General features: G+C 40.1%; 1 protein-coding gene across 2 annotated transcripts; it reads right to left on the reverse strand.

Moving 5' to 3' along the window:
- Positions 1-375: 375 nt before the first annotated feature.
- On the reverse strand, positions 376-5,233 carry LOC108439355 (cytochrome P450 2D3-like). 2 transcript variants are annotated; one of them, XM_017717724.2, is made up of 9 exons: positions 5,020-5,233; positions 4,305-4,467; positions 3,609-3,761; positions 2,899-3,059; positions 2,533-2,706; positions 2,270-2,405; positions 1,980-2,167; positions 1,737-1,878; positions 707-1,120 (listed from the first exon to the last, which is right to left on the reverse strand). In XM_017717724.2, the coding sequence occupies exons 1-9, from the start codon at positions 5,179-5,181 to the stop codon at positions 924-926; spliced, it is 1,476 nt and encodes a 491-aa protein (XP_017573213.1). In that variant the 5' UTR covers positions 5,182-5,233; the 3' UTR covers positions 707-923. The 2 variants fall into 2 exon arrangements, with proteins under 2 accessions (XP_037396331.1, XP_017573213.1); XM_037540434.1 differs by having other exon boundaries at positions 376-1,120; positions 1,980-2,405.
- Positions 5,234-10,226: the final 4,993 nt, after the last annotated feature.

A 10,226-nucleotide genomic window follows, 5' to 3' on the forward strand; every position in this document is an offset into this window, starting at 1 on the left:
TTTTTGTATATTTCGTTTTACTAAATTATGAACTTCTGCTGGTATAGCTCAAACCATATTGCTGTTGCGGAGATGCCCTGTAGGGTGTGCTGTGGCGTCGGGTAATTACTGCTGCTTGCAACTCTGCTTCTCAGATTTGAGAAGCTGTTGCACAGACAAGCCGCACTGCCTTGTGTCTCACCTTTTCCACCCTGGTTACAGGTGTTTAATCTGTTTACACCGACCCTGGGCTCAGGGAGTGTAACATCAATGTTATGTAGAGTGCTGTGTAAAAGTATATGGCCCCTTTCCAATATTTGTCACACTTAAAGGTTTCAGATCATCAAGCCACTGTTAGTATTAGACAAAGATAACCCAACTAAACACAAAACGCTGTTTTTAATGATGATTTCATTTATTGACGTAAAAATGCTGCTCAGCCCGACCTGGTCCTATGTGAAAAAATAATTGTGCCTTAGATACTAGTGATACTGAGTGAATGTCTGTGACTGCTGGACTGTTTTATCAACAGTAACAACAACTGAAAAAACAAAGTGAGTGAAACCCTGAAGGGAGACTTGGACTTTGGAAAGGGAGTAAATAGTTCAATCAGCTAAGACCTTTAACATTTGTTTTATAAGACCTTTAAATAGTGACTGTAATCAGTGCTTCTGACTGTGGGGTGTTGTTTCTCCCCTGTTGTTATTTAGTCTCCAAACACCCTGTGTTGGTGACATCCATCAAACAACTTTATTCAACTTTATTTCATGAAAGCATGTAAACCATAGAATGAAGCTCATCACAAAATTCTTTGGTGCTGTGGTTGTAGCTGGAAAGTTAACTTTCACACACAGCTATCTAATCTGACCTTTATTTACCTCATAACCAATAAAGAATGATTCATTATTAGTCTTCTCAATTATCCTGATATTTAGAATCGTATTCTATGTTTCTCTAGCTGTCTGTCTCAGTGTGACTCCCATCCTGTACGGCTTGGGTGTGAGTGTGCCTCCATACACAGGAGTGAAGTCTGGTTCTCCTGCATCGTCAGGCCAGAAGAACTGAAAGCGGCGCAGCAGAGTGACCAAGATGAGGAAGAGCTCCATGCGAGCCAGACCTTCACCAAGACACACACGAGGCCCTGCGGACATGGAAAAGACAAATCACTACACTTTCATGGGGTTGTGATTTCCACACTGATACATTACACTAAAAAACATAAAACATTGAAAATGAAATGTAAACACATTAATTAAACAAAAAAGTTTGCAAATTCCATAAAAACATTAATATCTACTTGTTTGTCCCCTCTATGGAGACTCCACTTGAACTCTCCCTGGCTCCACCCATTCACACCACAATGGCAAGTGATCTAGGACTCTTTACACTTTTGTTTTACTTGCTACTTGTGAACTTTCTGTATTTGTATCTATTGAGTTCTGAGTTGTGGTTTTCGGCTTGTACTTTTGCCTGTGTTTTGACCCCTGCTAGTACTTTTGAGTGCTGGACTGCCCCAAATAACTGCCCCTGACTGACATGTCTTTGACATTACACCAGTTCTTCATATCACCTTAAATATCTGAGAACTAATTAGATTATATATAAATAAACGTTTTACATGTGATCTAAGTAGGTGTGTTATGGCAGGAAAAGCACTAAAATGGGCCAAACAGGGATATTTAAGTTTCACCAATGCTGGAGAAACCAGTTTCTGGGATTTGTTCACTCTGTATATTCACACTGTTCAGAAAACTAACCAGTAGAAAAGGGCAGGAAGGCCTCCGGCTTCTCAAACTGTCCCTGCTCATTCAGGAAGTTAGCTGGATTGAACTCATGAGGAAACTTCCACTGGCCTTCCTCACTCAGCACTGAGGCGAGGTTCGGGATGATTACAGTATCCTGAAAAACAGAAGAAGACAAGATAAAACAGGAAAGAAGAAAGACAAAACCAAACATGTGGCTTAAGTTAAGAAACACAGAAGGAAAAGTCAGATCTTCACCTTTGGGATGCTGTAGCCCATCAGTTCAGTATCTCTGCTGGTGCAGTGAAACACACCCAGAGGGGCAGTATTGGCGATACGCTGACACTCATGGATCACAGCCTGTATGTACGGCATCTTGTGTCTGTCCTCAAAAGATGCATGAGCTTTACCCTCCAGAACCTCATCAATCTCCTTCTGACATCTTTCTAGAAAGCCGACAGAGCAGGCATGTGAAGCAATTACTGTCTCTAGTAAATCTATCAAACAAATAGTATGATCAAATGCAGTAGAAAGCTCATAGTGCACACCCTGGATGTCTGGATGTGTTATGAGGTAGAGGAACGCTGTTAGGAGGGTGTTAGAGGTGGTATCTGTCCCAGCACCATGCAAGTCCACAACGCATCTTGCAAGCTGCTCTTCATTGAAAGACCCATCATCTCCTCTCTGTTGAAAAGAAAGCATCGTCTGATAAGTTTGTGCATATTAGATTTAATCCATTGTGTTAAAGGAAGTGATCTCAGAGTTTCTCCTTAATAATATAAAAAAAATCTTCACATTCAAGCACACACACCTTATCAAGCTCATCCAGATAGCAGTCGACAAAGTTTTCTGGTTCCCCTGGGACTCTTGATATCTTGTGTTTGCTGATCATACTTGCTATCATTTTTTTGAGTACTTTAAAGTTTGTGATAGCCTTCCTAAAAGGAAGGGGCAGGGCTCTCAGAATAGGAAGGCTGTCATATATCTATAGCAAAGAAAGACATTTTAACTTTCAACCAACCTGTATTTTTCCAAAGATAATACAACAAGCTACCAGTATACTAATATTTGTAAATGTGTTTCTTTAATACAGGACACATCCATCATTCTTACATCAGAACTGCTCAAAATATATAGCAACAAACTGTCATATTAATGTTAATAAAGAAAATCTTACCATTCCCCAGGGTCCATTGACAGATTTTGTAGCTTCGGTGATAAGGCTAACATACTGTTTAAGAGTTTCGTCTCCGTAATCGTAGCGAATTCCAAATAACACCAGATAGATGATGTTTGATGCAGCATCATGGAACAAAGTCTGAGGATTCAGGAAGCCCCCTACACAGATACACATACATTCACAAATTAATGTTAAATATGACTGCATAACACCTCGACACATTGGCTCTAAATCAAATCCAACAGTGTTATTGTGTCCTTTGGTGAGAAATTGATGCTCTAATATAAATTCACTAAATGGTAACTGTTATAGTGTTTTATTTTATCCCGCTTTACACTCAAAGTGGTGAACTTCTGTCTTCAGTGTTAACAATTTAGAGCTGAGGCTTTGATATTTCACTATAGTAACTGTAGACCACCCTTTTGTACCTGTAACAGCCCCCCCCCCCAGCAATCTTTCAGAAAGTTAAATATGCTGCAGCACTGGCCGTACAATCCAATATCCTGAGAGCTCAGAGGAAGCAGTGAAAGTTTATGCATTTTCTCTAATGAAGATTCTCGATTAAATCATGCGGAAACAACAGTATCTAAGGTAGATAAGGCTGGCTAAGGTGATTATAGCTAAATAGCAAGTGTGGCTAGAGCAGAATGGAGAACAATGAGAGCCTTATAACTAATAACTAATAATAAGTGACGTGATGAAAATACCAGCACTTTTTTCCAAGCATTTCACGAGATGTTCAGTCTCTCCCAGAATCCTGTCCTCCATTGACTGCTTCCCCATGCCAAAGTTCTTCAGGGTCATGATGGCAAAGCGCCGATGCTCCTTCCATGCAGGACCATAATCAACAAACGCGACACCTGCCACATTTTACACATATAAGACATTTAAGACATCTTGTATCCTCCAGGTGCCACCTGTCAGTGTCTATTAGCTGTATGAGTAAAAGAACACGAGGATATTAGTGCAGGACAGTGGTGGCCAACACTGGTCCTGGAGATCGACCTTCCTGCAAATTCTAGTTCTGCCAAACCTGCTAATCAACTTCTTCAGAAGTCTCTGATTGGATGGATCAGAGGCGTAAGTGCCATGTAAAGAGGAGAGCAGGATGTTAGATTCAGTTAGGAACTAAACTCTGCAGGAGGAGCGTTGGTCACTACTAGTATAGGAAAACATCACAGTTTATTTAAAGCTGGTGTTCTGACTGCTGTCCGACAGTCTGGTGAGTTTTGTTGAGTACTTTAAAGTTTTCCTTGCAGGCCAAATTCACAATGATGCTACGTCAAGAACAGAAACAACGTGCTTTTCCAGTTGGTAAATACGTAGGATATCTTGTTAACCACAATTAGTACATAGTAATATAGTGATTGTAGTACATAGACATCACCTTACATATACATCACCTTTCCCTTCTGTTGCATGGCTGAGTAGGAGATTTTGTGGCCGTCCTGAAAAGTCTGCAGCCTTTTTCACCAAAGCTTCCTTCATAGCCTTTAACCCAGTAAGAACCACTGCTGGTGTTCCTCCAATATACAGGCTGTAAACATTCCCATAGTGCTCAGCCAACTACAGACAAACATCGATCAGAAAAGGATACAGTCATTCAGGAAAAGATCTAATCACAGCTTGAGCAAAGATAGAAAATCAAGTAATAAGATGACAGACAAGCAACAAACACTGACCCAGGGAAAAGACATGATTTATTTACAGTATTACATGTTATCTATAGTAACCTTTAGTGTAGAAAGTGAGTTTTTACACTAGAAATGACTACAAGCATAGAGTTCAACAGGTTTTGAGTTTGTACCACCTGTAGTCTACTGTTTAATATTAAAAAATTTGGTTTGTTCAAAATTATTTTTGAATTGTTAAGTATTCAGTGCATTTTTTTGCTGTTGTAGTTTTGCCAATGGTCAGTTGGGGTCATGGCCAAACACAGCCGGCCCATGGATTTGTCGAGATTTTTTAATATGGCCCCTTTACTGTTGAGTTTGTCACCCCTGGTCTAAACAGATTTATCCCATCAATAAACAAACTATTGCAGGTTAGTCACGCCTTTAGAACTCAATATTTTCATTTCCCCCCAAGTGCCCCAATTCACCCAGTCCAGCACTTTACCTTCTCAAAGTCTTTCAGAGGATTGATGATGTTCAGCTGAAACAGGTTCCCAAATAGGGGCACAAGTCGGGGTCCAGGAGGAAAGTTCTTGGGCCTCTGGGTCCTGATGAAGAGGAAGAGGAGAAAGATGAAAACCCAAACCAGGACCAAGGAGCCCAGCATGATGTCAGTTGTGGTTCCGCTCTCTGCTGGGTTCTACCATAAAGGTTCTACCTTTTGCTCACCAGCTCCTCCCACTAAATAGCCTCATCAACCGAGTAGGAGGAGTGTGTGTGTGAGGGCAGTTGAATCATTGACACAAGGGTGGCGGGAGGAGTGTTTGGTAATGAGAAGTGATTCATGGCTTTTTAGAAAAATACAAAGATACATGTGTACAAACTTTGTTTCTCAGAGACAGTTGTCTGTTATTCTGAACTGCTTTGACCTCCTGATGATAGATAGCTCGATAGATAGATCTTTATTGATCCTGGAGGGAAATTGCAGTCTTTAAGTAGTAAGACATATAATGGCACATAAACTTACATATACTATGCAGAAAATAGACAATAGAAATAAATCTAGACATACTTTAAAGAACAGGAGAAATAAAATAAAGAAAAAATATATCTATTTACACATTTACATGGTATATAAGACACATTGGTAACACTTGATGATAACGTTCATTTATAAAACATTTATGTGCTTTTAATTCATAATTGACTAATCATGAACTAATTGTTGTATTTACAAGACATTGCATGGCATGAGGTAAACTAAAACCATATAAAGTCCTACCTCTGAGTTGCATCAATATTACAGTGTACAGTGCATAGTGAAAGCGTCATTACAGTAATAAGTGTGATACATTGCACAATATGTATTAATCAGAGAGGAGATACATTGATGTGGTTCAGCACAGTTTAGATAGCAGATCACTACTGTCTCTGCAGTAAGGAGTCTCATTGTAGAGCCGTATAGCGGTGGGTGAGAAAGATCTCACACAGTGCTCTTTAACACAGCGCAGCTGTAGCAGACGGCCACTGAATGTGCTTCTCTGTTTATCCAGTGTAGCATGCAGAGGGTGTGAGGTGTTGTCCAAGATGGCTAACAGCTTGTTGAGCATCCTCTGTTCTGCTGCAAACTCCAAAGAGTCCAGCTTGACTGCTACAGCAGAGCCAGCCTTCCTAATAAGTTTGTTTATTTTGTTCAGAGAACTTTTGTTAATGCTGCTGCCTCAGCACACAACGGCATAGAATGGAGCACTCACTAAAACAACTTGGTAGAATGTCCATAGGAGCTTAGTGCACACACAAAAAGACCTCAGCTTCCTCAGGAAGAAAAGACGGCTTTGGCCTGTCTAGCACACTGTGAGAGTGTTACAGCTCCAGTCCAGCTTGTTGTCCAAGTGTACACCCAGATATTTGTACAGGTTGATACAGGTTGAACAAGAATGGAGCTAACACAGTCCCCTGGGGTGCCGCAACACTGCACACAGCCTTGTCTGAGACACAGCCCTGCAGTCGCGCATAATAAGGTCATCCAGTAAGATAATACATTGTCTGTGAGATGATGGATTCATCTACCTGCATCAGCCATAGTTTCTCCACAAACAGCGGAGGCTGTTTGGTGAGAGTCTGTTCTGTCCAGCAGGTACTACAGAAACTACATAAAATGTTTTCCACATAACTGGGACTATCTGCAGGCTGCAGCTCAGATTGAAGATGTGCTGAAGAATTCCACACAGCTGCTAAGTGCACAGTTTCTGCATCCTGGGTTCAATGCCATCATGTCCCACTGCTTTGCTCTACTCCAGTTTTTTCAGTTCAACCGTCACCTGATTAGCTGTGAATGTAACATCACTGCACATTCCAGCTGTGGGTGAAGGGTGAGAGGTGTCCATTGCAGACAGTGGTTGCTGATGGTCACAGGTGTGAATGGCTGTGTTGGAGGAAGATAAGGCTGTGGATGGCGTATGGCATAGTTCTGTAGGACTGTTAATCTGCGTAGGAGACAGACACAATGAAGCAGGTCCTTAATTTAAATAAATAAATGAGCCCCAAATTTGAATAGAAGATGTCCTCAATTTTCCAATAGCTTCCAAAGGATGTGCAGGCAGAGGTTTCATCCACTGGGACCACTCAAAAAGAGGCAATGCAACATCCAACACTTAGAAGGTGAGAACTGAAAAGGGACAGGAGCAGACAAACGAAGACACAGAGAATCACTATTTGGTAAAGGACATCACAAGTGTTATTCAGCTCAATTTTGTTTTCTAGCTTGGACTTATACTCCTCTTTGGCCTTCTTAATTGAGGTTTTAACCTTTTTATACCCTCTTCAGTTCCTCCCTATCTCCTGCCATAAACACTTTTCTTCTGGTTCATCAGAGACTTTAAGTAACTGGTGATCCAGGGTTTGTTGTTTGGAAAACATCGGACAGTCCTGGAGGGTACAACAGAGTCCACATAGCAGTTGATGTAGTCACTGATGCATGATATTGCATCAATGTCTCCACCATGTGGTTCACACAGGACATCCCATTGTGTAGTCTCCAGACAGCCCCTCAGTGATTCTACAGCCTCAGCTGACCACTTCCTCACTGTCCTTGTGGTCACTGCTTGTCTCTGAACCAGGGGTGTATACCATGAGTTGAGGTGAACCAGGTTACGGTCTGCACGAACAAGCGGAGGGAGAGCTGTTCATTTATATGCTTCCTTGACATTGGCACACAGCAGGTCCAGAGTCTTGCACCTTGCTGCGAAGCTGGTGAGTTGAATGAGGCAAACACTGAAGTGTGCAGTGCTTTAGTCTGCCAGCACTAGAGTCTGACACACGTGATCCTGAGTGATGATGTCTTGAAAAGAGTGAAGGGGTCAGTTCTGGTGAGATTTTAACCTGCCCTGCCAAATAAAAGCTGCACAATTTTGCTTATTTTCTCGTGGAAAAGAAATCTATTTAAGTGATACATGGCCTGATCAGCAGAGCTTTCAGAGAAAGTGAGAATAATTCCAAGCTTAGAAAAGTGAGAATGATTCCGAATCGAAACAAATGGAAAGCTTGAAAAATCAAGAAGCTCAAAAACTGATAATAATATTATAACATTATAACAAAACTGACAATAATAATAACATTAATAATAATACTAATACTACTAATAATCAAAGATTTAACTAATAGAATGGCTTTCTCAAACTGATACTTTACAGAAGACAAACACAGAAACACAGTTCCTCAGTTGGCTTTGGTAAAATCTCCCCACACCACTGCAGAGCCAATAAGCAGACATGTAAAGAACCCTTTTCAGCCTGGGTGGTCTCATGACTATGGTGTAGCCCAGAAAAGTTCCTTAGCTGGGTGATCCCCAAACACTTGCATTGCATATTTTTCTTTTTTCTTCAGGATATGCAACGGAATCATCTCTACTTAGACAAGGACATTTGAAGCTTGTAATGTGTGGTCGCATGCAGAAGTTTGGGCTCCCCTGGTCAAATTATGTTTTGCAGATTTTCTAAGTGAAAATAATTTAACACCTCCTCTACAGAGAAAAGACTTCTGCACATTTTAATGGACACTTACTGTTCACTTGCTGAATGTACCTTTTTGTATCTATTGAATTAGTCATAATAATGACAATAACATGACACTGTTGTATTACTGGACATTATATATATCATAAAAATTCACAATGACACATGATATCTGTGATCACATGTTTATGGCATGATTATGTCAACATTATGTAGAGTGCTGTGTAAAAGTATACGGCCCCTTCCCAGTATTTTAGGATATTTGTCACATTTAAAGGTCTCAGATCATCAAGCCACAGTTAATATTAGACAAAACAACCCAACTAAACACAAAACGCTGTTTTTAATCATGATTTCATTTATTGATGTAAAATTGCTGCTCAGCTCGACCTGGTCCTATGTGAAAAAGTAATTGCGCCTTAGATACTAAATCAAGCAAACCAGTAAACCAAATTCAATTGCCAAAAAGGGAATCTTGTGTTGGGCCATTGATAATAAGAACAAATCTAGTATGAACAGCTGGTTTAATTCTGTGATTTTGTTTGAGTAACTGGAAGTGATTGTTTCATTATTTTCATTTATGTTACAATTGCTTGCATGTTATGTTTCTCTCTTTTTGGTCTAGTTGCCTTCTCCCTCCCTGTGTTTTAAGCTTGATTCTGAGTGAATGTCTGTGACTGCTGGACTGTCTGGACTTATCCTCAGAGTAACAACAACTGAAAAAAACAAAGTGAGTGAAACCCTGAAGGGAGACTTGGACCTTGGAAAGGGAGTAAAAAGCTCAATCAGCTAAGAGCTTTAACATTTGTTTTATAAGATCTTTAAATAGTGACTGTAATCATTGCTTCTGACTGTGGGGTGTTGTTTCTCCCCTGTTGTTCTTTAGTCTGAAAATACTCTGTGTTGGTGACATCCATCAAACATAAAACTCATGAAAGCATGTAAACCATAGAGTGAAGCTCATCACAAAATTCGTTAGTGCTGTTTTTATAGTTGGAAAGTTAACTTTCACACACAGCAATCTAATCTGACCTTTATTTACATCATAACCAATAAAGAATGATTCATTATTTGAATTCTTACTTATCTTGATATTTAGAATCGCATTTGTGAGTCCAAAAGGAGTTTTGCTAGTTTATTGGATGAAACTGCTGGACAAAACAGTTTTTATGATAATCAAGGAAATATGAAAAATAGACATCAAGATAGAAAAATCATGCTAAATATGAAAAGTTTAACAAAGGTGAAATAAAATGGAAAAAAATAGGCTTGAGAGCCTTTAGGGCACCAATCACCCCCATAAACCTGAGTGTGGACTCAGGTTCGCTCTTTCTCCCATCTCCCAAGAAGAAGAGTTCCCACTTATTTCTCCAAGTACTAACTCTATGTGCTCCCACCCAAACTGACCTCTTAAGGTTTTACCAAAAGAATTTATAACAGCCCTGCGTATCTTCACCCAATCAGCATTAGCCAGAGAGACAAGCACTCATTGTCAGGGCCTACAGAGATGAACGACCCAACTGCACACTCAGGAAACATACATTGTAATACTCCTAAGAACATTGTAATACCTTATTTTTATACTACCTAAAGCTAAAGATGAAGTGTAACCAATGGAGGTGAAAGGTGTGTTTGTATTTAGTTATATGATGTGCAGACTTATTGGAGCCTAAAGTTGTACGTGACATCTCCCTTGATA

Source organism: Pygocentrus nattereri, chromosome 8, assembly GCF_015220715.1.
Source record: "Pygocentrus nattereri isolate fPygNat1 chromosome 8, fPygNat1.pri, whole genome shotgun sequence".
Taxonomy (NCBI): Eukaryota; Metazoa; Chordata; class Actinopteri; order Characiformes; family Serrasalmidae; genus Pygocentrus; species Pygocentrus nattereri.